General features: G+C 43.7%; 1 protein-coding gene and 1 pseudogene across 4 annotated transcripts; one reads left to right on the forward strand and one right to left on the reverse strand.

Moving 5' to 3' along the window:
* Positions 1–1,389, reverse strand: part of LOC100480359 — a 40,494-nt pseudogene extending 39,105 nt beyond the window's left edge.
* PGBD2 (piggyBac transposable element derived 2) lies at positions 116–24,711 on the forward strand. Of its 4 annotated transcripts, none has more exons than XM_034655790.1 (4): positions 116–257; positions 6,691–6,805; positions 12,311–12,372; positions 21,917–24,711. In XM_034655790.1, the coding sequence occupies exons 3-4, from the start codon at positions 12,356–12,358 to the stop codon at positions 23,673–23,675; spliced, it is 1,776 nt and encodes a 591-aa protein (XP_034511681.1). In that variant the 5' UTR covers positions 116–257; positions 6,691–6,805; positions 12,311–12,355; the 3' UTR covers positions 23,676–24,711. The 4 variants fall into 4 exon arrangements, with proteins under 4 accessions (XP_034511681.1, XP_034511680.1, XP_011215729.1 ...); XM_034655789.1 differs by having other exon boundaries at positions 21,914–24,710; XM_011217427.3 differs by lacking the exon at positions 6,691–6,805.
* Positions 24,712–27,791: the final 3,080 nt, after the last annotated feature.

Genomic DNA, 27,791 nt, shown 5'->3' on the forward strand with positions numbered 1-27,791 from the left:
CAGCCCCCGGAGGTATTTTCCAGTTCCCTCTAGGCTCCGCGGAGGCCCCGGCCTCTCTGTGGTTGCTCGGGTCGGGGGCGTGGTCAGGGGCGTGGTCGGGGCGGGACGCAGAAGGCGAACCCCGGCGCTGCGAGCGCTCTCGTGCCGGACGTTGCGCGGCCGCGACGCCCCAGGCTGGCGCGGCCGGGCGCTCCAGGTTCGTTGTAGCCTGCTGGGTCCTGGGCAGCTCTACGAGACTTAGGCCGTCCAGCGCGCAGGTAGGCGCCCGCCCCCGGTAGTCGCTGACCTGCCCTGGTTTGGGTATGTGAGAGGCAGGGCCTGGCGTTGCGTTTTCTCAACGGTGCCCAAGGCATTGGCTCTCGGTGCCGCGCGCGGAGGATGGGCGGGAGGGACTGGTGCGGGGACAATAGGCTGCTGCGCGCAGAGCTGCTGGGGCCAAACGGAGGCTCCCGCTGCGAGGCGGGGACTCAGCCCGGGTGACCCGAAAACCTTCGGGCAGCCAGGGTGCTCTGACGCAGGATGCGCGGGGAACCCCTGGCCGGGACCTTTGGGCGGAGCCGGGGCTGCGGTGGGGCCTGGTGGGGTGCAGAGCTCGTGCCAAGCACCCTCAGGGAAGGGGCGGCTCGGCAACGTGCTGGTTGCAGGGCATGTCTGGCATTTCTGCCGCTTCTGCCCGCTTCTGTGATTGCGGAGTGTCTTTCGTTTTCCTCTCCCCTTTTTCCGTTTGATGATGCGATGGGGAGAGGAGGGGAGGGGGCTGCTGTCTCACAAAGGCGTCTCCGGAGCCGTTTTGCACGTGGCTCAACTTTGAGGCATTTACATCTATAAAATGTGTTATTTTTTTAAAAATTTCTTTTTGAAATAATTTCAGAATTTAAAAAAAAAAGTTTAGAAACTAGGACAAAGTATTCTCACATTTTATTCACTTAGACTCCCCAAATGTTAACATCTAATTTAACAGAACAGGAAAACTAGGGCACTAACATCTACAGATTTTATTCAGATTGGCCTGCGCCTCTCACCCATTTCCTTTCTGTGGTATAGGACCCAAGTCAGGATTTAGTTGGATGTAATTGTCTTATCTCATTGGAAAAATTTACATTTTAAACAGTGGAGGCCCTTTTATCCCCCCCAAGACCCTTCAGAGTGTCCTTGGAAGCAATAGGTCTCAAATCAAAGGGTCTTTTCTTCCTCCGTGCCAGGCCCAATAATGTCCAGCAGGGCCTCCGGGCAGCTTTGGCACTGGTGTTCACCCTCTGTACCTTGACCCACCTAATGCTAGCCCATCAGCCTATCCTGGTTCTCCTCCTACTTCTCAGGCCTACTTTCTTCTGTCCTGATATGTCTGAAGATGCCGTCCTTGGCCCTCTTCTCTTTCAGTCTGGGCATTTTCCCTGGGTGAGCTCTTGTGGCTTCAAGAATTCTTGTGGTTTTGAGCATACCACAAATCCTCAGAAAACTCACTCGTTTATGATTTTAGCCCAGGCCATTTCTCTGTTCCAGACTTAACATAACCTGTGGCGTACACGATAGGGCTATCTCAAAAGCATTTCTGCCTCAATATGGGCATATCTCAGCTTGAACTCACATCTGGTCCTGTTCTAGTGCCCCCAGATTCTGTGAATGGTACCACCCTGCCCTAGCCACTCAGCCATGCTGGGCAAGGCCACCCTGATGAGCTCTTTCCTTACCCCCAGTCGATCCAGACTTGGTTTCCTTTTCGACTCCTCCCTGGGCTGGCCCGCTTTTCTCCATGGGAACCACCACCCTGCCTTTCGTCTCCCTGTGCTTGCTTTGGTGCCCTCACTCAGTTGTCCACACCACAGTCAGACTAAGCTTATTAAAATGTACAATTGATTGTGTCATACTCAGCCTGTAAATTTTTAAAATTTCCTTTACTAAAATAAAAGAGAGAGAGAGACAAATTAAGATACAGAACATAAACTATAGAAAACAAAGTGATGGTTACCAGAGGGGACAAGGTGGGGGCATGGGTTAAATAGGTGATGGGGATTAAGGAGAACACTTGTAATGAGCATCAGGTGATATACGGAATTATTGAATCACTCTATTGTATATGTGAAACTCACATAACACTGTATATTAACTAGAATTAAAATAAAAACTTAAAATTAAAGATGCAAAAATAAATAAATTTCCTTGTGCTGTAGGGCAAAGGTAAGCCTTCTTAATGGTGCCCTCAAGGCCCTGAAATGGCTAGTCCAGCCTCTTGTACCCTCTCCTACAGGTTCCCTGCTCTGCTCTGACTGGCTTTACGGTTTTCCTTGTTTGCTGTTCCCCCTCCAAGGATTCTGTTCCCTGTGTACTCAGGGAATTCTTACTCTTCTTGCAGATCTTCATCTAGTCATCCTTTCCTTAGGGCAGTGTTCTGTGACCTCCCTAACGAGGTCCAGGTCCTGTTTTGCAGACCCTGATCTCTACCGCCTTCTCTCCTGGGTAGCCTATTAAAGTGGCAGTTTTATACATACATGCTTAGCCCCTGGTAGACACTTGTGATGTTGGCCAGATGAATGAGGAAGTGATGGGGTACTTCGTATGGTTGCTCAGCAGCCTCTATGTGAACATCGTTGCTGGGAATTCGCTTAGCATAAAGGGCCACTGCATACCCTCGTTCCATTTCTCTGTGGGTGCTGTCAGGCAGGGCAAGAGGGAGCCACACGGAGGGGATGGAGAACCTCGAGAGGGCATCGAAAGGGAGAAGTGGCTTTTGCTGCCCTTCCTGCTTAGCTTCCCTTCCCGTCCTGGTTGAATCCACTGCATTAACTGACTCCGTGGACAGACTCTCTCCTACTCTCCACTTCCTGTGCATGGTTTCAGAGACTCTTCACGAATATATTTTGGTTAGGGTCAATCACATATCGGGCGTTCCTAGTTCTAGTCTAAATAGCTGACTCAAAGTTAGTAGGTGAAATGGAAATGAAGGCCTGGGGAGGAGGAGGTGGATGGGGTTCCCTGAACTACGGCCGTTTGCTCTGTGGTGTGAGTTGTTCGGTTCAGTAAGTATTTGCTGGGTGCCTGCCAGGAGCTGTGCTGGCTTCTGGGGACATAAAGGTAAATAAATTCTGCAACTGCCTGGCCATGGGCCACATGGTGAGGTCGTCGTGCAGTAATCAAGGTGAAAGCCATAGGCCAGGAACCTTGACTTGGAGAAGGACGTTGCCCTGCAAGCCCAGGCAGGGGCTGGTGGGTGGCCTTGACCTAATTCCAGTATCCATGCAATTGTGACCTGGGGAGGTTCTTAGCAGGGTGTGAGGATGGGCACGTGTCACAGTGAGTGGGTGGGGGCTGTCACTGAGTGCTGGTGAATGGAGGAGGACCAACTGGGGCACAACGGAGAAAAAGGTGATGAGTTGAGCTGCTGAGGTGGGCGTGGCTGAAATGGTAGCATGGGTCACACTCTCTGACCCCAAATCAGGGCCAGACATGTTTGAATTTTACCAAAGTCATACTAAAGCACCTCTAATCAAACACAGAATTCCTGCAGCAAAATATATGGATATCTACAGTTAGTAATAGAAATAGACATTGGAAAGAGCCTCCCATCATTTTAGATTTTGCTGCTAGAGTTTGTTGCTAAATTTTGAAGACATGTTCAGTTTTCCCAGCATTTTTGACTGGTGAGAATTGTGGGTGAGGGGTTGGGGATCTGAAGTGATAGCTAATGCTTGGGCCTGTTGTGTGTGCTTCACAGGACAGCAACCCTACCGGGATTGGTACCTCAAAGATCCCGTTTTATAGGTGACACGAGGGCCAGACAAGGTCAGTGACTTGCCTATAGTCACAGAGCTCACCACTGGTGGCTCTGTCGTCTACATTCTTACCAGGCCGCTGACTTGTGAATGGGAAGTGGGGAGAGGGTTTGAAGGACCAGGTCTGTCTCCCACTCTTCAGACACATAGCGTCTACAGCCTGCCTGCCTGAGTGCCCAGGAAGGTCAGAAGGGAAGGGAGGTGAAGGGAAGGGAGGTGGGAGCCCCGCAGAGGTCATAGTCAGTACTCAGATTCCCTGAGGGCCCGTGGAGACTCGTTTCCAGGATGCTGCATCTTGTGTGCTGGCTGGGCAGTGAGCTTTTCTGAAAAGCTGAGGGGACGCTACAGGCAGCGTCAAGAAGAGCAGAGGAGGAGGTGTGGTGGTGAGAGACGCTGTTGCACAAGCTGTGATGTGGGCAGGCGGGGCTGGGAGAAGTAAGGATTCTGTAAGGAGATGTTTTCATGAGACCGTGGAGTGGGGAGATGACTGTTTTCTAGTTTTCTTCCACCCGCTGTGCACGATACATGTGTTCTGGAACACCCCAGACGAACACTTTCTGCCTGCCACTCCCTCATCCCTGCAGACCACTGTCCTCCTGAGGGACGCTGACCAGGCCACCTCAGTAGCATTTGCTCACGTGTACCCAGGTATCCCAGTGCCTTCGTGTGTGCATGTGTGAGCGTGCAAAAATGTAGATAAAATGCGTGTGAATGGGAATGATGAAACAACTTTGAGTATCCCACTCAGTTTAAGAAATAGAACCTTTTACTAAAACCTTAGAAATCCTCTGTGTGTCTGCTCCAATTGCATCTTTTCTCTCCAGAGGTTAACCACTATCCTGAAGTTCCTTTTCATCATTTCCTTGCTTTTCTTTATAGTTTTACCATCTGGATGTATGTGTTTGCAGATTATATATATAATATATATAATATATTAGTTTATATATATATTTATATATAATATTAGTTTTATTTATATTAGTTTATATTCTATATACTTTATATATATTATAATATGTATTAATTTTGTTTACCTTTTTGGTCCTTGTAAAATGAAGCATGTAGCAGGCTTTCTGGGGTGTTTTGCTCCGTGTATTTTTGCAATTCATTCAGGGGTGCATGTGGCTGATGTTCTTTGTTCACTTTCTCTGTCGTATTCTATTGCACCCATTCCAGTGATGGCCATCTGGGCTGTCTCTGGTTTCTGCTACTGTAAATAGATAGGATTGGAGTGGGCATTCTTGTCCTGGTCTCCTGGTGCATAGATACGGTAGTTGCACTAGAGCCCAGGTCATCAAATAGGGTGGGGTGGCATGGGAAGGGAAAAACAGGTGTGGAGGAGACAGGGAGACACCTTTGATTGTCACACCTGCCAAGTGGGGAGCTGCTGTACTAACCAGTAGAGGCCCACGGTGCCGCTAAGGAGCCTCCCCACCTCCTCCCACACACTAAGGAATTGCTCAGCTCCAGGTGCCGGTGCTGAGGCTGAGAAGACCTAAATACCTGGGGCGGATTGCTGGGTGGGCTTGGGTGTGTCCACCTTTGGGAGATACTAATGCGTTGTTTACACTCCTTTCAGCAGTATGGGGCTTCTAATACTACTCACTGACCTCTGCAGTACTTGATAATGTCTGTCTTTAAGATGTTTGCCAATCTGGAATGCAAGCTGGTGCAGCCACTCCGGAAAACAGTATGGGTGTTCCTCAAAACGTGAAAACTAGAGCTACCCTATGCCCCAGCAACTGCACTACTACGTATTTATCGGAAGGATACAAACTGAGTGATTCAAAGGGGCATCTGCACCCCAGTGTTTATAGCATCCATGTCCACAATAGCCAAACTATGGAAAGAGCCCAGATGTCCATCGACAGATGAATGGATAAAGAAGAGGTGCTGTTACTGGGTATTTACCCCAAAGATAGANAAGAAAGGGGGGTAATCAGAAGGGGGAATGAAACATGAGAGACTATGGACTATGAGAAACAAACTGAAGACTTCAGAGGGGAGGGGGGTGGGGGAATGGGATAGACTGGTATGGGTAGTAAGGAGGGCACGTATTGCATGGTGCACTGGGTGTTATACGCAACTAATGAAGCATTGAACTTTGCATCGGAATCCGGGGATGTACTGTATGGTGACTAACATAATATAATTTAAAAAAAAAAAAAAAGAAGAGGTGCCTGTATATATGTAGGTATATTACTCAACCATCAAAAAGAATGAAATCTTACCATTTACAATGATGTGGATGGAGCTAGAGGGTATTATCCTAGGTGAAGTCGTCAGAGGAAGGCAAATATTTTTTAAGATTTCACTCGTATGTGGAATTTAAGAAATAGAACAGGATCACAGGGGAAGGGAGGGGAAAATAAAATAAGACAAAAATCAGAGAGGGAGACAAACCAGGAGAGACTCTTGAGTCTAGGAAACAAACTGAGGGTTGCTGGAGGGGAGGTGGGTGGGGGTGTGGGGGTAACTGAATGAAGGACATTAAGGAGGGCATGTGATGTAATCAGCAACAGACGAATCACTAAACTCTACCTCTGAAACTAAGAAAAAAATATGCCAATCTAGTATATGTGAAGTGACATCTCAATCGTGGTTACAATTTTTATTTCCTAAATAGCAATGAGATTGACTATCTTTTCATGTTTGTGTGCTGTTTGTATTTCCTTTGAGAGGTGCCTCCTGGTATCCTTTTGCCCATTTCCCTGCTGTGTTAATTGTGTTTTTCTTAATTGTTCCTGTGATTTCTTTATATGTCTTAAATTCTTTATATCTCCTAGATACTAATCCCTTGTATTTGTTACAGGTAACTTTTTATATATATTATGAGTTTCTCCTGATGAACCAAAAAATCCTTAGTTTAAACATGGTGTCATTTATCCATCATTTTCTTTATGGTTAATACCTTCTGCAGACAGAGGTGGTTCCTGCTGGTTCCCCAGGTGGACGTGACTCCCGTTAGGAGCACATTCCAAGCAGGGCTGGAGCCAGGTCACAGCTCTCTGTCAAGGTCCACAGCTGGGTCTGAGGTGAGCAGGTCTGCCACTGGGGTCTTAGGTGTGTCTCCTCCTGGCTTCCTGGGCTTCCCCTAGACTGACAGAGAGAGGCTGACACCAAGTCTCAGGGCTCCCTAAGGGTCCATAGCCGACACTGACGTTGGCAGGGCTAATACCAGAGGCATGGGTGGGGATTGCTGGGTTTCCGGGTGAGCAGGACTAAGGGCAGGGCTAGAGCTGCCTTGGGGGTCCATAGTCTGGTCCCAGGCTGGCAGTCCTGTTACTAGGCTGTGTGCAGTGTGGCTCTTCCTGAGCTTCTTTGCACGTGGCACTGTTTGCAGTAGGGCCAAGTGGGCCTGGAGCTGCGTCCCTAGAGAGTTGGGGCTACTTTGGGTTGTAGGCCAGATCGCGTTTGGTGAGCTTGCCAGCAGAGTGCTGGCCTGTCTTTTCAGAGAAGCGTTCCTTAGTCTTGGGGTTCACCCAGGTTTTGAAGCCTCCTACCTGGATCCCAAAGCTCCTACAAAAGTTCTTTTTCCATGGTTGGCCACCAAAATCACTGTGTAGGGAGCCACAAACGGGGACCTTCTGTTCTGCTGTCTTGTTCACATCACTGCTATTTATTTAGGATTGACTCAGCAAGTCAGTTCTGCTGTTCAAGTCTCAGTAATTTTGTCTGCTTGATCATTAATCACTGAAAGAGGTGTATTGAAACCTGTCACTTTTTTGGGGGGAAGGGAGGGAGGGAGGGAAGGAAAAGGAGGAAGGAAGAAGAGAAAAGAAAAAGAAAGAAATCATTGCCAGATTCAATACTGTGAATCTTTTCCCTATGTTTTCTTTGAAGAATTTTATATGTTTAAGTCTTTGATACATTTTGAGTTAATCTTTGTATATGATGTAAGGTGAGAGCCCACCTTTCTTCCTTTGCACGTACATACCCAGTTTTTTCAACACCATTTGCTAAAGAGACTGTCCTTTCCCTATTGAGTAGTTTTTACATCCTTTTTGAAGATTACCTGACCATATACACGAGGGTTTATTTCTGGCTCTGTTATAATTCACTGGTCTCTATATCTGTCTTTATACCACTGTTTCGACTTCTTTACCTTTGTAATATGTATTGAAATGCTTTGTTCTTCCTTTCCAAAATTATTTTGGCTATTTGGGGTACTTTGATACCAAATGATTTTAGAATGGGTTTTTCTATTTCTGGAAAAAATAGTCCTGTTGGGATTTTGATAGAGATTGCATTGAATCCATAGATTACTTTGGGTAGTATTGAGCTTTTAGCAATATTAAGTCTACCAATCCATGAACGCAAGGTATCTTTCTATTTTTGTGTGTGTGTTTTTTAAAAAATTACTTAATGTTTTGTCATTTTTAATGTACAGTTCTTTCACATCTTTGGTTAGGATTCTTCCTAAATATTTATTCTTTTCAATGCTGTGGTAAATGGACTTGTGTTCCTAATTTCCACTTCAAATTGTTCATTGTTAATGTATAGAAATGCAACTGATTCTTGGTGTCTTGATTTTGATTTCTGCAACTTTGTTGAACTTGTTTTTTTTTTTTTAATCTTTAGGATTTCTACATATAAGATCATGTTATCTGCAAACAGATAATTCTACTTCCTTCTTTCCAGTCTGGATGCCTTTTATTTCTTTCTTGCCTAATGGCTCTGGCTAAGACTTACAGTACTATGTTTATAGAAAGGCCAGAGGAAGCAATTTTATCTTGATACTGTTTTTAGAGGAAAAGCTTTTGGTCTTTCACTATTTTGTGTGTTAGCTGTGATTTTTTTTTTCCATATTTGGTCTTTGTTATGTTGAGTTGGTTTCCTTTTATTCCTACTTTATTAAGAGTTTTTATAATAAAAGAGTGTTGAATCTTGTTAAATGTTTTTTTCTGCATTATTTTATGTGAACATATGGCTTTTACCTTTCATTCTGTTGACACGGTATATTACACTGGTTGATTTTTTTCCTCATGTTGAACTATTCTTGCATTCCAGCAATAAATCCCACTTTGTTGTGGTATATAACCCTTTCAATGTACTATTGAATTTACTTTGCTGATAATATTTTCTTGAGGATCAATATTCATCAAGGGTATGGGTCTTTAGTTTTCTTCTAGTATCTTTGTCTGGCTCCAGTATCAGGATAATGCTGGCTCAGTTATTGTATTTTTCAGCTCCAGAATTTATTTGCTTCTTTTTTATGGTTTCTATCTTTTTGTCAGTATTCTCATTTTGTTCATGCATTTCCTGATATTGTGTCTCTCTGTGTTCTCTTTTAGTTCATTGAACATCTTTAACAAATTATTTTGAATTCTTCAAGAAATTCCGCAGTCTGCCTTTCCTTAGGATCCATTTCTGGAGTTTTATTTTGTTTCTATCATTGGACCATGTTTCCCAGTTTCTCTGTATGCTCATGATCTGTTGAGATTTGGCCATTCAAAAACAAAACAAAACAAAAAACATCCCCCTCTCTCAGTCTTTATGGACTGGCTTTGTCCAGGGGAATACATCAGCAGTCAGCCCACCTAGAAGTTTGGAACCTCACCAGCATTTTCTGGTGATGCATTCTCTGGACTTGAGTGTGTACTTTTAATTGTCTCTATATCCATGAGCAGCTTGTCCCTAATTTCTTCTCAGAATTGTATAATCTTTCTCTCTCCCTGGCATCTTCGTGTAAAACTGAAGAATTTCGAGAGCTCTGGTATACTGTGACACCTGCCTACATTTTCAGTAACCTCCAGACTGCTGTCATTCCCATCAGTGCTCCAAGTCTGACGAGGCAGAAATCTGTCCCTGAGACGGCCCCCCGACAAGCCAGAATGTTGGACTCATAGTCTACTCTGATTTCCATCCCAAGGGAGGAGTCGCTGTATTTACCCTAGTTGTGCCTGATCTGACAAGGGAGAGATCCATCTGTGCACAAACTGCCATGAACTTTTGTACTCTTTTATTTATTTATTTATTTTAAAAAATTTTATTTATTTATTCGATAGAGATAGAGACAGCCAGTGAGAGAGGGAACACAAGCAGGAGGAGTGGGAGAGGAAGAAGCAGGCTCATAGCGGAGGAGCCTGATGTGGGGCTCGATCCCATAATGCTGGGATCACGCCCTGAGCTGAAGGCAGACGCTTAACCGCTGTGCCACCCAGGTGCCCCTTTTCTACCCTTTTAAATAGAATACCATCCTATTTTTCTGTTGGCCTGGGTCCTACACCATCAAGTGGTCTCTAGAGTTCTCACAAAGGTATTCAGGTTCATATATTGTTAACTTGCATTTTCATGGGGATTGAGGCCTGGAGCTCCACCATCTGCTGACATCACCTCCTCTGTATTTGTCTTTTGAACTGTCCTTACATTCCATTCTTTCCTTGTCTTGTCCTTATCAGGCTTTGGTATTGGGGTAATGTTCATCTTATGAGTTTGGGGTGTTCCTTCTCTTTGTTTTTTTGTTTTTTTGTTTTTGGATGAATTTGAGAAGAACTGGCATTAATTATTCTTTAAATGTTTCATAAAATTCACCAGTTGAGTGCATTTGGTGTTGGGTTTTTGCTTTTTGTTTTTGTTTTATTGTTTGCTTTTTTTTTTTTGGTTGGGAGAGTTTGTGTTACTGATTCTGTCTTTCTACTAGTAATTGGACTGTTCAAATTTTCTGTTTCTCCTGATTCAGTCTTGGTAGATTGTGTATTTCTGAGCATTTATCAACTTTTTCTAGGTTGTCCAGTTTGTTGGCATACAATCAATAATCATTCATAGTAGCCCCTATGATCCTTTGTTTCTGTGGTATCAGTTACAGTTTCTCCTCTTTCATTTATAATTTTGTTGATTTGGGTTCTCTTTATTTCTTGGATACTGTGGCTAGAAATTTGTCAGTTTCGTTCATCTTTTCAAAAAACTAATTCTTAGTTTTGTTAATCTCACCTATTATTTTTCTGTTCTCTATTTTACTTATTTTGCTCCGCTTTCTTTTCTGCTGCTAACTTTGGGCTTAGGTTATTCTTTTAAAAAATTTTTAATTTAATTTTAAATTCCAGTATAGTTAATATACAGTGGTATATTAGTTTCAGGTGTACAATATAGTGATTCAGCAATTCCATACATTACCCTGTGCTCATCATAAGTGCACTCCTTAATCCCCATCCCCTATTTTACCCATCTCTCCACCCACTTCCCTTTTAGTAGCCATCAGTTTGTTCACTAGAGTTAAGAGTCATTTCTTGGTTTCTCTCTCTTTTTCTTCCGTTGCTCATTTTTTGTTTCTTAAATTACACATATGAATGAAATCATGTGGTCTTTGTCTTTCTCTGACTCACTTGTTTCACTTAGCATAATACTCTAGCTCCATCCATGTTGTTGCAAATGACAAAATTTCATTCTTTTTTTATGGCTGAATAATATTCCATTGGATATATATACCACTTCTTCTTTATCCATTCATCTATTCTTTTTATAGTACCTTGAGGTATAAAGTTAAGTTTTTTATTTGGGATCATTCTGTTTTCTTTATGTATGTGTTTATAATACTAAGCTTCTCTCCTGGAAATCTTCTGCTGCAACCTAAATGTTTTGGTATGTTGTGTTTCCTTTTTCATTTGTTTTAAGATACTATTTATTTACTTATTTATTTGCGAAAGAGAGCACACGAGTGGGTGGAGGGGAAGGGAGAGAGAATCTTAAGCAGGGTCCACACTCAGTGCAGAGCCTGACGTGGGGCTCAATCTCATGATCCTGAGATCATGACCTGAGCCAAAATCAGGAGTCTGAATGCCACCCATGTGCACCTTAAGATACTTTTCAATTTCCCCTTTAATTTTTCTTTGATCCGTTGGTTGTTAAGAGAATGTTGTTTCATAGTTCTTTATACATCTAGGACTTCACTGTCTAATATGGTGCCCACTGGCCAAGCACATGTCACTATTTTCATTAAAATTAATTGAAATTACATAAAATTAAAAATTCACTTTCTCAGTCACACTAGCCATATATATCAGATGTTTAATAACCACATGTGGCTCATGGCTGCCATACTGGGCAGCATTGATAGAAAATATTTCCATTATTACAATAGGTTTGTTGGTAGTCTTGATACAGAATAATAGTTGTCAACCGGTGCAGTTTTGTCCCCCATGGGACACATGGCAATGTCTAGAAACATTTTTGATTTCCACCGTTAGGGGATCGTGTTCTAATGGTATCTGGTGGGTAGAGGTCTGAAAAGCTATTAAACATCCCATAATACACAGGACAGCCCCCTACAGCAAAGACTCATCCAGCCCACATGCCAACAGCTCTGATGGTGAAAAACTTTGCCCTACAATATATTTTGGTGTGAGGTAGAGAGCTCATTGTTTTTCCCTCTGATTAGCCAGTTGACTAGACACCATCTCCTGTGTGTACTCAATCCATCCCACTCTGGTTGCTCGTGAACCTTAAGCTAGAGATGTTTTTTCCCTTAAATGGTGGAGAAGGTCCTATTGCCTTGCTAATTAAGATAGGATTTTAAAAAATCATCTTCTGTTGTCTTACAGATTCTTTGACAGCACATACAGACAACTCTGTGTTCCCAGTTCATCATGGCTTCACCTTCAAGGTAAATGTGTTTGATGAAAGGTTTTATGCAAGTACTTACTCCTCTCTTTTTGAAAGGCCAAGCCCTTGACACTTTTAGCCCTAGCGGGAGGGGCAGAGGGAGAGGGAGAACACACTCCAGGCTGAGCACAGAGCCCAATGTAGGGCTCGATCTCACGACCCTGAGATCAGGACCAAGCTAAAACCAACAGTTGGTCGCTTAACTGACTGCGCCACTCAGGCACCCCTTCCTCATCTTTTAATGCACAAGATGGTTGCTGTTGGGCTGCCTTAGTCCCTGAAAGCTTTGCCACAATGAGTCTTTGTTTGTTTCAAGTTTTTATTTAACTTCTAGTTAACATACACTGTAATATTGGTTCAGGACTAGAATTTAGTGATTCATCACTTACCTATAACACCCAGTGCTCATCACAACAAGTACCCTCCTTAATACCCATTACCTATATAGGGGTGCCTGGGTTGCACAGCGGTTAAGTGTCTGCCTTCAGCTCAGGGTGTGATCCGGCGTTATGGGATCGAGCCCCACATCAGGCTCCTCCACTATGAGCCTGCTTCTTCCTCTCCCACTCCCTGCTTGTGTTCCCTCTCTCGCTGGCTGTCTCTGTCTCTGTCGAATAGATAAGTGAAATCTTAAAAAAAAAAAAAAAACAAAACCCCATTACCCATATAGACTGTCCCTGGGCCACCTCCCCTCCAGCAAGCCTGTTTGTTCTCTATAATAATCTCCTGTGGTATACCTCCCCCTCATTTTTTTTTAGTTCCTTCCCTTGTAGTCATCTGTTGTTTTTTTCCTTAAATGCCATATATGAGTGAAATCATATGGTATTTCTCTTTGACTGACTGACTTGGTTTAGCATACATAATACTGTCTAGTTCCATCCACATCACTGCAAATGAGAAGCTATCATTCGTTTTGAAGGCTGAGTAATATTCCATTGCACACTACATCTTTATCCATTCATCAGTCCATGGACATCTGGACTCTTTTCATAGTTTTGCTATTGTTGATAGTGCTGCTATAAACATTGGAGTGCATGTGCCCCTTCAAATCAGTATTTTTGTATCCTTTGGGTAAATACCTAGTAGTCCAATTGCTGGATTATAGGGTAGTTCAATTTTTCACTTTTGAGGAACCTCCATACTGTTTTCCAGAGAGGCTGTACCAATTTGCATTCCCACCAGCAGTGCAAGAGGGTTCCCCTTTCTCTGCCTCCTCGCCAACATCTGTTGTTCCTGGTGTTGTTATTTTTAGCCATTATGACAGATACAAGGTAGAATCTCATGATTTTGATTTGCATTTCCTTGATGATGAATGCTGTTGAGCATCTTTTCATGTGTCTGTCAGCCATCTGGATGCCTTCTTTGGAAGAACGTCTATTCATGTCTTCTGCCCATTTCTTAACTGGATTATTTGGTTTTAGGGTATTGAGTTTGATAAGTTCATTATAGATTTTGGATACTAACCCTTTATCAGATATGTCATTTTTTTTTAAAGATTTTATTTATTTATTCGACAGAGATAGAGACAGCCAGCGAGAGAGGGAACACAAGCAGGGGGAATGGGAGAGGAAGAAGCAGGCCCCCAGCAGAGGAGCCTGATGTGGGGCTCGATCCCACAACGCCGGGATCACGCCCTGAGCCGAAGGCAGACTCCCAACCACTGTGCCACCCAGGCGCCCCAGATATGTCATTTGTTGATATCTTCTCCCATTCGTAGGTTGCCTTTTAGTTGGTTGATTGTTTCCTTCACTGTGCAAAAGCTTTTGATCTTGATGAAGTCCCAATAGTTTATTTTTGCTTTTCTTTCTCTTGTCCCTGGCAACGTATCTAGTAAGAAATTGATAAGGCAACTTCAAAGAGATTGGTGCCCATGTTTTCCTCTAAGATTTTGATGGATTCCTGTCTCACATTTTGGTCTTTTATCCATTTTGAGTCTATTTTTGTATATGGTGTAAGAAGGTGGTCCAGTTTCATTCTTCCACATGTGGCTGTCCAGCTTTCCCAGCACCGTTTGTTGAAGAGACTGTCCTTTTTCCATTGGATATTCTTTCCTGCTTTGTCAAAGATTAGTTGACCATATAGGGCTGCGTCCATTTCTGGGTCTCTATTCTGTTCCAAAGATCAATGTGTCTGTTTTTGTGCTGATACCATGCTGTCTTGATGATTACCCCTTTGTAATATAGTTTAAAGTCCAGGATTTTGATGCCTCCAGCTTTGGTTTTGTTTTTCAAGATTCCTTTGGCTATTCGGGGTCATAGGTTCCGTACAAATCTTCTTGTTGTTTGTTCTAGCTCTGTGAAAAATACCTCTAGTATTTTGCTAGGGATTGCATTAAATGTATAGTTTGCTCTGGGTAATGTAGACATTTTCACATTTATTCTTCCAATCCGTGAGCATAGAATGTTTTCCCATTTCTTTGTGTCTTCCTCAATTTCCTTTTTTTTTTTTTTTAAAGATTTTATTTATTTATTCAACAGAGATAGAGACAGCCAGCGAGAGAGGGAACACAAGCAGGGGGAGTGGGAGAGGAAAAAGCAGGCTCATAGTGGAGGAGCCTGATATGGGGCTCAATCCCATAACGCTGGGATCATGCCCTGAGTCGAAGGCAGATGCCCAACCACCATGCCACTCAGGCGCCCCCTTCCTCAATTTCTTTCATAAGTGTTCTAAAGTTTTCAGAGTACAGATCTTTTACCTCTTCGGTTAGGTTTATTCCTAGGTATCTGATTGTTTTGGTGTAATTGTAAATGGGATCAATTCTTTTTCTCTTTCTGCTGCTTCATTATTGGTGTATAGAAATGCAAGAGATTTCTACATTGAATTTGTATCTTGCAACTTTACTGAATTTGTGTATCACTTCTAGCAATTTTTTGCTGGAGTCTTATGGGTGTTGTTTGCAAAGAGTGAAAGTTTGACTTCTTTGTGGATTTGAGTGCCTGTTGTTGTTATTGTTGTCTGCTGAGGCTAGGACCTCCGGTACTATTTTAAATAACAGTGGTGAGAGTGGACATCCCTGTTTTGTTCCTGACCCTGGAGGAAAAGCTCTGTTTGTTCCCATTGAGGATGATATCAGCTGTGAGTCTTTCATACACGGCCTTTATGATGTTGAGGTATGTTCCCTCTATCCCGACTTTGTGGAGGATTTTCATCAAGCATGGATGATGTACTCTCTCAAATATTTTTTCTGCATCTATTGAGAGGATCATATGGTTCTTACCTTTCTTTCATTAATGTGGTGTATCATGTTAATTGATTTGCAGATGTCAAACAATCCTTGTAGCCCAGGAATAAATCTCACTTGATTATGCTGAATGATTCTTTTAGTGTAGTGTTGGATTCAGTTTGCTAGTATGTTGTTGAGAATTTTTGCATCTATGTTCATCAGGGATATTGTCCTCATTGGGCTTTTTCTCTGGTTTTGGAATCAAGGTAATCTTGGCCTGATAGAATGAGTTTGGAAGGTTTTCTTCCATTTTTATTTTTTGGAGCAATTTGAGAAGAATGGGTATTAACTCTTCCTTAAATGTTTGGTAGAATTTCCCTGAGAATCCATCTGGCCCTGACTTTCATTTGTTGGGAGAGTTTTGATTACTAATTTATTTGCTGGTTATGGGTCTGTTCACATTTTCTATTTCTTCCTGATTCACTTTTGGTAGTTTATATGTTTCTAGGAATTTATCCATTTCTTCCAGATTGCCCAGTTTGTTGGCTTATTAGTTTTCATAATGTTCTCATAATTGTACTTCTGTGGTATTGGTTGTGATCTCTCCTCTTGCATTTGTGATTTTATTTATTTGGGTCCTTTCTCTCTCTCTCTCTCTCTTTTTGGTAAGTCTGGCTAGGGGTTTATCAATCTTACTAATTCTTAATTCTTTCAAAGAACGAGCTCCTAGTTTCACTTATCTGTTCTACTGGGTTTTTCTTTTTTTATATCATTTATTTTTGCCCTCATCTTTATTATTTCACTTCTTCTGCTTCCTTTTCGTTTTCTAGCTCCTTTAGGTGTAAGGTTAGGTTGTATATTTGAGACTTTTCTTGCTTCTTGAGGTAAGGCTGTGTGCAGTATAGTTCCCTCTTAGGACTGCTTATGCTGCATGCCAAAAATTTTGGACTGTCCTATTTTCATTTTCATTTGCTTCCATGTATTTTTTTTATTCCTTCTTTAATTTTCTAATTAACCCATTCATTCTTTAGTATGGTGTTCTTTAACCTCCATGTTTATGTGGTTTTTCCATACTTTTTCTTGTGGTTGACTTCAAGTTTCATAGCGTTGTGGTGAGAAAATATGCATGATATGATATCAGTCTTTTTATATTTCTTGAGGCCTTATTTGTGACCCAGTGTCTGGTCTCTTCTGGAGATGTTCTATGTGCACTCAAAAAGAATGTATATTCTGGTGCTTTCGAATGAAATGTTCTGAATATATCTGTTAAGTCCATCTGGTCCAGTTTATTATTTAAAGCCATTGTTTCCTTGTTGATTTTCTGCTTAGATGATCTATTGCTGTAAGTGGGGTGTTAAAGTCCCCTAATATTACTATATTATTATTGATGACTTTAATTAAGTTTGTTATTAATTGGTTTTTATATTTGGCTACTCCAATTTTGGGGGCATAAATATATACAATTGTTAGATGTTCTTGTTGGATAGACCCGTTTATTATATCACAGTGTCTTTCTTCATCTCTTGTTGCAGTCTTTAGTTTAAAATCTAGTTTGTCTGGGGGCGCCTGGGTGGCACAGCGGTTAAGCATCTGCCTTCGGCTCGGGGCGTGATCCCAGCATTGTGGGATCGAGCCCCATGTCAGGCTCTTCTGCTGTGAGCCTGCTTCTTCCTCTCCCACTCCCCCTGCTTGTGTTCCCTCTCTCGCTGGCTGTCTCTATCTCTGTCGAATAAATAAAAAAAAAAAATCTTTAAAATCTAGTTTGTCTGATATAAGTATGGCTACTCTGTTTTTTTTCTTTTTTTTTTTTTTTTTTTGATCTCCCTCCCCTCACTTTCAATCTACAAGTATCTTTAGGTCTAAAATGAGTTTCTTGTAGGCCGCATAGAGGTGGATCTTGTTTTTTTTTATCCATTCTGGTACCCTGTGTCTATTGATGGGAGCATTTAGTTTGTTTACATTCAGAGTGAGTATTGATAGATATGAATTTAGTGCCATTGTGTTACTCGTAAAGTGACTGTTCCTGTAGATTTTCTCTGTTCCTATCCTGTCTTTGTTGCCTGTGGTCTTTCTTTCCCTCTCAGAGTGCCCCCTTTTTATTTCTTGCAGGGTTGATTTAGTGGTCATGAACTCCTTTAGTTTTTGTTTGTCTGAGAAAGTCTTTATCTCTCCTAATATTCTGAATGATGATAGCCTTGCTGGATAAAGTATTTTTGGCTGCATATTTTTCCCATTCAGCACGTTGAATATATCATACATCTCTCTTCTGGCCTGTTAAGTTTCTGTGGATAGATCTGCTGCTAATCTTATTTGTGTTTCCTTGTAATTTAGGGACTTGTTTCCCTTGCTGCTCTCAGGATGTTTTCCTTATCTCTATATTTTGCAAATTTTAGTACAATATACCTGGGTGTTGCCTTGCTTTTGTTGATTTTGGTCTGAGTTCTCTGTGCGTTTTGGATTTGGATGTTTGTTTTCTTCACCACACGAGGGAGGTTTTTCAGCTATAATTTCCTCAAGTAAACCTCTTGCCCTGTTTCTCTCTCTTCTTCTGGGACTCCTATGATATGAATGTTGTTATGCTTTATGATGTCACTTTATGAGTTCCGTAAGTCTACATTCGTGATCTAATATTTTTTTTCCTCTTCTTTTCAACTTCATTATTTTCCATAATTTTATTTTTTATATCACTTATTCATTCTTCTGATTCTTCCATCCTTGTGGTCATTATATACAATCAGTTTTGCACCTTGGTTATAGCATTTTTTATTTCAGACTGACTAGTTTTTAGGACTTATCTCTGTGGTACAGGATTCTCTGGTATCTTCTATACTTTTCTCAAGCTCAGCTAGTATCCTTATGATTATTGTTTTAAAATCTGGGTCAGGTATATTACTTAGATCTGTTTTGAGTAGATCCCTGGCTGTGACCTTTTCTTGTTCTTTCTTTTGGGATGAATTCTTCCCTCTTGGTATTTTCCCTAAGTCTCTGTCTTCTGTGTGTTAGCCTTTTTGTTTCCTCCTCATGGGAGTAATGACTGTATTAAGAGGTCAGGGAAAAAGAAAAGAAGAAGAGGTCATATACTGACCAGGGCCTGGCACTTCAGGAAGTATTTCTGGTGTGTGCACTCTGCTGCAGTGTTTTGGCTGCTTTTTACCTCAGGTCAGTCCTCTGCAGTGTTTCATCCTACCTTCAGCGAGGAGTGTTTGACTCTTGACCAGTTCCAGTGTGTGGTGAGTCTTAACTAGGTGTGCTGTGGTCTCCTTGTTAAAAAGGCTAAATCCAGGGGCGCCTGGGTGGCTCAGTCAGTTAAGCATCTACCTTCGGCTCAGGTCATGATCTCAGGGTTCTGGGATCAAGCCCCATGTCAGGCTCCCCATTCAGCGGGGCGTCTGCTTCTCCCTCTGTCCCTCCCCCTGCTTGTGCTCCCCCCACCCAAATAAATAAATAAAATCTTTAAAAAACAAAAAAAGGCTGGAACCAGTGTCCACTAGAGCTGGTTTTGTATCACGCTATGGTTGGTAGACTTGGTTGTGGGGGGTCTGTGCTGGTTTTCTGGGGGAGAGGCCCAGCTGCTGCTGCTCTTTCTCTGTCACACTTGCCCTAGTGAAGAAGCACCTGCAGAGCTTATGAGGGTGGGGCTTGGCGTAAGTGTCTCAAGCCTACACTGTGTGTGCTGTACTGCTCACTGAAGTCCGTCAGTGCTGACTGGGGTGGGGGTGGGGGCAGATAAAAATGCGTCACCCCACCCTCTGTTCCCTGGAAGCCCTCACAGAAGAGAGAAACAATCTCCCCTCATTTTGTCCCCGGCTTCCCTCAGACCCTACCTTCACCCTGTCTGTGTCTGAGCTGTTAGCCCATCCAGTGGCGCAGTGCTCCTGTTTCATCTCATGCATGCTGGCTGGGTTTCAAAACTCCAAATTTTAGGGATCTAGTGCAGCATGGGCCCGCACTAATCCTCTGGGGGAGTGTCCAGCCAACTGTGGCTGGTGCCACTTTGTCCCTGAAGGGCAGTCACCTGAATATGCAGGGGCTTGGGTTCATGGTAAAGCACAGCGGAAAAGCCTATGTCCAGGTTAGCTGTACTCAGCAGCTGCCTCTGCTCCTGTGACAACGGGCAGCTCAGTGTGTGTGATGGCTGTTTTGTCGCTGGAGAGGCAGTGCCACCTCTCCCAAATGCACTCCAAAAAGAGCATCTGTCTCTCCCGGGGGACCCAAGGGATCCTCAGACCACGCCATCTGCTCCCGGGCTTCTGTCCTCCTCCACAGGGGCACCTCTCTGCTGGCCGGGCTCCATCCTAGCGATGGCATGGGCTTCTAAAACTTCAGAATTTGAGCTCCACTGCTTCTAAAAACGTGCTATAATCAGCCCCTCTTGTTTTCTTCCCTCAGTGGTTTTGGGGAAGTGTTTTTCTTGTGCAGTGCCCTCCGCATGTACTCTCACGTGCTCTCGTTCACTCCTCTCTCCCTGATCAGGGTTTCCTCCCCACCACCCACGATTCTTTCCTCTCCCGAATCCTGTCTCCACACCTCCTACCTTCCACAGTGTAGCGTCTTTTCTCCCTCCAGTTGTTCTCTTTGTTGTTTCAGTTCTCAGGTTGATTTCTTGGGTGTTCAGAATGATTTGATATTTATGTAGCTGTGTTCGAGGGATGAGGAAAGCACAGGATCCCCCTGCTACTCCTTCATCTTAACTCCTCCTCCCCTTCTCCAGGAGTCTGAACAGCCATGTGCAGAGGGTGTTTGGAGGCAGGGGTGCAAACAGCAGCTTAGGTGGTGAGACTGGTGGAAGCCCTGGCTGTGGCGGCCTGCATCTGCTGCTACAAACCAGGAGAGGCTGGGGGGCTTGTGAAGATGGCTACTGTCCCCCGAGAACTGCTCAGTCTGAGGTCCGTGGGAAGAGCTTCAGGTTTTCTCTCCTTGATGCTGGGCTCCCTTCCTGGCCCACAGAGCATGAGAAATACCCTACTTCCTCTGAGGTCAGACCTCCTGTGCCGTAGCTTCTAGCACAGAGGCTGATGGAGTCAGTGTCCAGGACGTGAGGTTGGAGTGAGTCTCTAATGCGTCTGAACTCCAAAGTCCAGGGGCAGGTCTGCAGAGAAATCACCTCTGTCGTAAAGCCTGTGTCCTCCCTCTGGTTTGAAATTCTTCTCATGAGGAGGTTGGGCTGGAGTGGCACCGGGCAGCAGACCCTGCTCCATCCCACATCCCACTCTAGAGGGACACAACTGAGTGTCATCATGAGGCCTCTAGAGCCCTGGGGGCCCTGGTCCTGGTGGCCTGGGCTCTGCTCTCCTCCTATTACCTCTGAAGCCTCCTTTCTGTTTACAGATAGCAAGTCCCTTTGGGCTCAGGGCCTTGTACCTGCAGTTCTTTCTCTGTGCCTGGGATGCCCTGTCCCTAGTTGTCTGCAAGCCTCACTCTCTTTTTCAGGCCACCCACGTTGTGAGCCTTCACTCATTCATCATCCATCTAAAATAGCAACTCCAGTCCTACTCTTTTCGCTATATTCTCTGTCCCTTATCCAGGATGGCCCCTTTCACAACCTGATGCCATCCTGCATAGCTCCTTGTTTGTTGAACATCCTCTTCCTCCTCCCGTTAGAACAATTCCTGTGCAGGTCGGGAGTGGAGTGTGCCCACTGCCAGTCCCTGGGAAGTGCCTCCTCACGGTTGGTGCTCATGAAATAGAAGTGTCTCTTGTCATCCAGTTCATGCCCACCTGTGCAGGGAGAGTTAGGCTAGCAGGAGTTTCCATGTTTGCTGAGTCTGTTGGGCTTCTGAGTTGCAGCTAGGGTATAGTAAGATGTCTGATATTGAGGGAACCATCTGAAAATCTGTCTGAATCTGTTCAGGTCCTGAATAGGGGTAGTGAGAGTTCAAGTAGGGAGAGTTCGAGAACTTGGGAAAGAGGAAACTTACAATTGCTAAATTAATAAGGGCAGGGGAAGACCCAGGGAAGACTGAGGGGTGAAAGTAGAGCTGCTGGGGCCACTGAATCAGAGGACATGAGTGGATGTCACGTCAGCAGCCCAGGCTCCCTGGTGGTGGTTAGTCTTACCTGGGGATGACAGTGGCATGTGGACTTACGACTAGAGGCAGTCCTCTATTCAAAACACTTTAAGAGGGAAAGAAGAATGGAATGTCTCTTTAGAATGCCCCCCCCCCTTAAAATACTTCTGCACTTGAAAGAATAATCTGTGCTGGTCTGAAAAAGTCCCTTAGCTGGCCCTGGGCCTGCTGGTGCTGGGTCTGAGATGCTGTTCAAGCTCAGGTGCTCTGCAGGGGGCATGCCCTCTGCTCAGGCAGCCCTCTCACAGGGTTTTCTGCAGACACACCGTCTCCTGTGCAGCCTGTCCACATCTTGTTTCCTGTCGTTGCAGCAGCTCCACTGTTGGGAGAGGTGCCGGTTCAAAGCCAAAGTCACCGAAGCTGCTGGAGGTTCTGAATGCACTGGAGGAGGAGGAGTCCAGCCACAGCAGGGAGGAGATCTTCATTGCGCCACCCGACAATGCCTCAGGGGACTTCACTGATGAGGACTCGGGTGACGAAGATGGCCCGCGAGGCTCCCACCTGCCGGGCAGTGTCCTGCATGCCTCTGTTGTGCCTGAGGACTCCGACACCGAGGAGGAGGAGGACGGCCTGCAGCGGCAGCTGGCCGTGAAGAGGCAGAAGGCAGCAGTGGAACCTCAGCGCGTTTGGACCAAAAGGGACATCCGACCCGACTTTGGCCCTTGGACTGCATCGGACCCTCACATGGAGGACCTCAAAAGCCAGGAACTGAGTCCTGTAGGCCTCTTCGAGTTGTTTTTTGATGAAGGAACAATTAATTTCATTGTCAGTGAGACCAATCGTTATGCCTGGCAGAAAAATGTCAACCTGGGGCTCACAGCCCAGGAATTAAAGTGTGTTTTGGGCATTTTGATTTTAAGTGGGTATATATCCTATCCAAGGAGAAGAATGTTTTGGGAAACATCCCCTGATTCACATCATCATCTTGTGGCTGATGCGATTAGAAGGGACAGGTTCGAACTGATCTTCTCCTACCTGCACTTTGCAGATAACACTGAGCTGGATGAAAGCGATCGGTTTGCCAAAGTCAGGCCTCTCATTGTGCGGATGAATTGCAATTTCCAGAAGCACGCGCCCTTGGAGGAGTTCTACAGCTTTGGTGAGTCCATGTGTGAGTACTTTGGGCACCGGGGATCCAAGCAGCTATCTGCAGGGAAGCCCATGCGGCTGGGCTACAAGATCTGGTGTGGGACGACCAGCAGGGGCTATCTGGTGTGGTTCGAGCCCTCCCAGGGCACGCTCTTCACCAAATCCCACAGGGGCCTGGACCTGGGAGGCAGTATGGTGGTCAAGTTTGTGGATGCGCTTCAGGAGCGTGGCTGTCTGCCATACCACATATTTTTTGACAAGGTTTTCACAAGTGTCAAACTCATGTCCATTTTGAGGAAAAAGGGGGTGAAGGCCACAGGAACTGTTCGTGAGTACAGGACTGAGCGGTGTCCCCTCAAAGATCCCAAAGAACTCAAGAAAATGAAGAGGGGTTCATTTGACTATAAAGTTGATGAGAGTGAGGAGATTATCGTGTGCCGCTGGCATGACAGCAGTGTGGTCAACATCTGCTCCAATGCTGTGGGCATAGAGCCCGTGGGGCTCACCAGCCATCATTCAGGAGCAGCCAAGACGCGGACCCAGGTCCATCAGCCGTCCCTGGTGAAGCTGTACCAGGAGAAGGTGGGGGGCATCAGTCGGATGGACCAGAACATTGCCAAGTACAAGGTGAAGATCCGGGGCATGAAGTGGTACTCGAGCTTCATTGGCTATGTCATCGATGCGGCCCTCAATAATGCCTGGCAGCTGCACACGATCTGCAGCCACGATGCCCAGGTGGACCTCCTGGCCTTCCGGAGGTATGTGGCCTGTGTGTACCTGGAGAGCAACGCCGACACGTCCTCCCAGGGGAGGCGAAGCAGGCGGCTAGAGACGGAGAGCCGCTTTGACATGATCGGGCACTGGATAGTCCACCAGGACAAGAGGACCCGGTGTGCCCTCTGCCACTCACAGACCAACACCCGCTGTGAGAAATGCCAGAAGGGTGTCCATGCCAAGTGCTTCAGGGAGTACCATATCCGGTGACGCACAATGGCAGGGGGAGCCTGGGGATACTGGTTTGTGAGATGTTTACAGCTAATTACATAGAGTACATGGAGCACTTGGTTTTGTATTGGAAAATAGAGACCTGAATCCCTAATAATTTGCTTTTGTATTTCCCCCCATCTCCATTACAGTTATCTTTTTATTGTCTTCTGTGATCCCCACGTGTAACGTAAATTAATATTTATATTGGTAATTATAGATGCTTATAAATATCTAGATTATGCTGTTAATTATTTCAATGATGGGCCCCTTTTTATTTAAATAAAAGTCTTGCTTTGGGTTATAGCTGAGTCTTAGTTAGGAAAGTCAAATATAGCCAAAAACGTCAAAAAACTTCCATGAATAGTAAACACGTTTTATAATTGTATGCTGTTGATTATAATCTAAGGGCAATAGTATGTAAGTATGGTATTAATATGATGAAGGATATTTTATCATATCTACTTCACTTTAACACTAGCAAACTGTCCAGGGATAGATAATCTGCCTTGTATTTATCCAGAGGGTTAGATTTGTAGAGTTTGTATTTTCTTGATAAAAATATTTTCCTAATTCAAGTATATCCTTACAGAATCCATTTTTATAACTAGTGTGAGATAGGAATCTGCCCCCCCAAAAAACGGTGGTTTGCATCATTTATAAATATATATGTATATATTTCCGCAGTGATTTTAATTCTACCTATATAAATTCCTGAAATTTGGGGTTAAGTATTGAAACATAAAAAATATTTTATGTTGGAAAACAGTGGAATATATTGCAGAAGAATAAAAGAAATACATGTAAAAATTTGAACCTATCAAAAATCAAAGAAAGCATGTTGAGTGTCTTTATTTGGAAAAGAACTTTCTACAACAGCACAAATTTAAGAGGGGCACATCAGTATGTTCAGCTGTACAAAATTAACATTGACATTCATTACCAAAGTTAAGATGCCAATAGAGAAAATATATTCTAAATTATTACATTTAGGGGCACCTGGGTGGCTCAGTCAGATAAGCATCTGCCTTCAGCTCAGGTCATGATCCCAGGGTCCTGGGATCGAGCCCCACATCAGTCTCCCTGCTCAGTAGGAGTCTGCTTCTCCCTCTCCCTGCCTCTGCCTCCTGCTTGTGCTCTCTCTGAAATAAATAAATAAATAAATAAATAAATAAATAAATAAATAAATAAATAAATCTATCTTAAAAAAATAAGTTATTACATTTGTAGTAATATCCTCAGGAAATAAAGATCACATACAGAGATAGCACGGGTAAAATGTGCAATGCTATAGAAAAATGATGGAAGATAAGAACAAATGAATAGTCGATATATGTAAGAGGCTCCACTCTGTTGGCAATAAAATTCAAATAAAAGCAATTACTAGGTATCTTTTTTTCACCAAATGCAATTGTTACTTATACACCGTTGCTGTTGGTGTAGGTGTAGAAAGGTGGCAGACTCATGCAGTACCTAAGGGAGTGTAAATCTGTACATCATTTCTGAAGGCAATTTGATAAGGTCTATCAAAAATCTTCAAACCAGTTCATTACTGTAAAGTAAAGCAGATGTTTAGTCCATAGTGATGTAAATATTTAAAAGGAGGGAGAAAAGACAGATCCTTTCTTCAGTAGAATCCCAGTTAGTGTTCCCCTTCCTGGAGTACGTTTGGAAGAGGGTATATTGCCTCTCCAAGGACAGAAGACCCTGCAGATGCCAGCAAATGGCCTTTCATCAGCAGGGGACAGAGGTACGTGCAGAGGGTGGATAACGTGGTCGCTGCTTTTTGCTTTTTTTTTTTTTTTAAGATGTATTTATTTGTTCTAGAGCATATACGAGCAGGGGGGAGGGGTAGAGGGAGAGGGAAAGCAGACTCCCTGCTGAGCAGGGAGCGGACATAGGGCTCAATCCCAGCCCCCTGAGATCATGACCTGAGCAGAAGGCAGAGCCACTTAACTGACTGAGCCATGCAGGCACCCCTGCTTTTCGCTTGTACACCATAGATCCTATACACTGAGCAGGCGTGGAGCGATTTTTTTGGGACAAAGGACACCAGCCAGTGCTGTGAGGCTCTACTCTGGAGGGGGGTGGGTCCTTTAAGATTTGGTCTTTTAAATCCCAGCCATGTGCCAAAGATAGAAAGCAGGAGAGCTATGGTGCTGAGGTGGTGCCAATTCCCCCTTGCCACCGAAACAGTCGGACTTTTTTTTTTGAATCAGGCTTTTTTTCTTTTACTCTTTTTTTCTGGACTTATTTTCACAAAGGAAACAAGCACACCTAGACAAACACTCCCCACTGCAAGCAAGAAGGAAGTCTTCAGACAGCTGACCTGTGGGAAAGAGCAACACCAGGAGCAGAATGCGCAGAGCACACACCAGAAACACTTCCTAAAACGCCAGGCGCTGGGCAGTGTATGACCCCTTTTTAATATAGCATTACACTCGGGTGTAGGAACAACAACAAGCTTTCAAAAGACACAAAGACAGAAACTTAGCCGAAATGAAAAGATGGAGGAATTCGCCCTGAAGGGAAGGTCAAGAAGATATTATTGCAAGGGACTTTCTCAAAACACATATAACCTGAACAAGAGTGTAGAACAACAGTCATAAGACTACTAGCTGGGCTTTAAAAAGCAAAGAAGACACCAGAGAAACCTAAGTTGCAGAGATAAAAGACCTAAAAGCTAGTCAGGCTGAAAAACAACACAACATGCTATACCTGGAAAGCATAACCGACTTGGTATACTCAGTACAGGGATTGAAGAAGCAGCACAGAGAATAAATGGAGAAGGTAAAATTATGTGAAATAAGCTGAAGAGGGAAAGAGAATTTAGATAACTAAGGTAGAATTAAGGAGCTCAACAATTCCATAAAACATAATATCTATATCAAAGTCCCAGAAGAAGAGGGGAAGAGGGACAGAAAGTTTATTTGCACAAATTATAGCCGAGAACTTCCCTAATTTGTAGAAGGAAATTGGCATTCAAGTCCAAGGGACACAGAGAACTCCCTTCAAAATCAAGAAAAACAGGTCAACACCATGACATATAGTGAAAATTACAAAATACGAAGATAAACAGAATTCTGACAGCAGCTAGGGACAAAAGTTCCTTAAACTAAGAGGGTAGAAACATAAGCAGCAGACTTGTCCACCGAAACTTGAAGAGAGTGGCAAGATACACTCAATGGGCTGAATGGGAAAAATATGCAGCCAAGAATACTTTATCCAGCAAGACTGTCATTCAGAACAGGAGAGATAAAGTATTTCCCAGACAAACAAAAACTAAAGGAGTTGGTAAACACTAAACCAGGCCTGTATGAAATGTGAAAGTGGAAGCTTTGAGCAGAAATGGAGATCAAAGGCAACAATGACTAGAAAGAATCTAAAGGACCAGCAAATTTACAGGTATTACAATGGCGCTTAATTCTTTTTTTTTTTAATGATTTTTTATTATATTATGTTAGTCACCATACAGTACATCCCCGGTTTCCTGTAAAGTTCGATGCTTCATTAGTCGTGTATAACACCCAGTGCACCATGCAATGCGTGCCCTCCTTACTACCCATCACTGGTCTATCCCGATCCCCCACCTCCCTCCCCTCTGAGGCCCTCAGCTTGTTTCTCAACTCCTTAGTCTCTCATGTTTCATTCCCCATTCTGATTACCCCCCCTTCTTTATCCCTTTCTTCCCCTACCGATCATCCTAGTTCTTATGTTCCATAGATGAGAGAAATCATAAGATAATTGTTTTTCTCTGCTTGACTTATTTCACTTAGCATTATCTCCTCCAGTGCCTTCCATGTTGCAGCAAATGTTGATAATTTGTTCTTTCTGATAGCTGAGTAATATTCCATTGTATATATGGACCACATCTTCTTAATCCAGTCATCTGTTGAAGGGCATCTCGGCTCCTTCCACGATTTAGCTATTGTGGACAATGCTACTATGAACATTGGGGTGCATATGGCCCTTCACTACGTCTGTATCTTTGGNTTTTCTCTGCTTGACTTATTTCACTTAGCATTATCTCCTCCAGTGCCTTCCATGTTGCAGCAAATGTTGATAATTTGTTCTTTCTGATAGCTGAGTAATATTCCATTGTATATATGGACCACA

This window comes from Ailuropoda melanoleuca, chromosome 3, assembly GCF_002007445.2.
Source record: "Ailuropoda melanoleuca isolate Jingjing chromosome 3, ASM200744v2, whole genome shotgun sequence".
Taxonomy (NCBI): domain Eukaryota; kingdom Metazoa; phylum Chordata; class Mammalia; order Carnivora; family Ursidae; genus Ailuropoda; species Ailuropoda melanoleuca.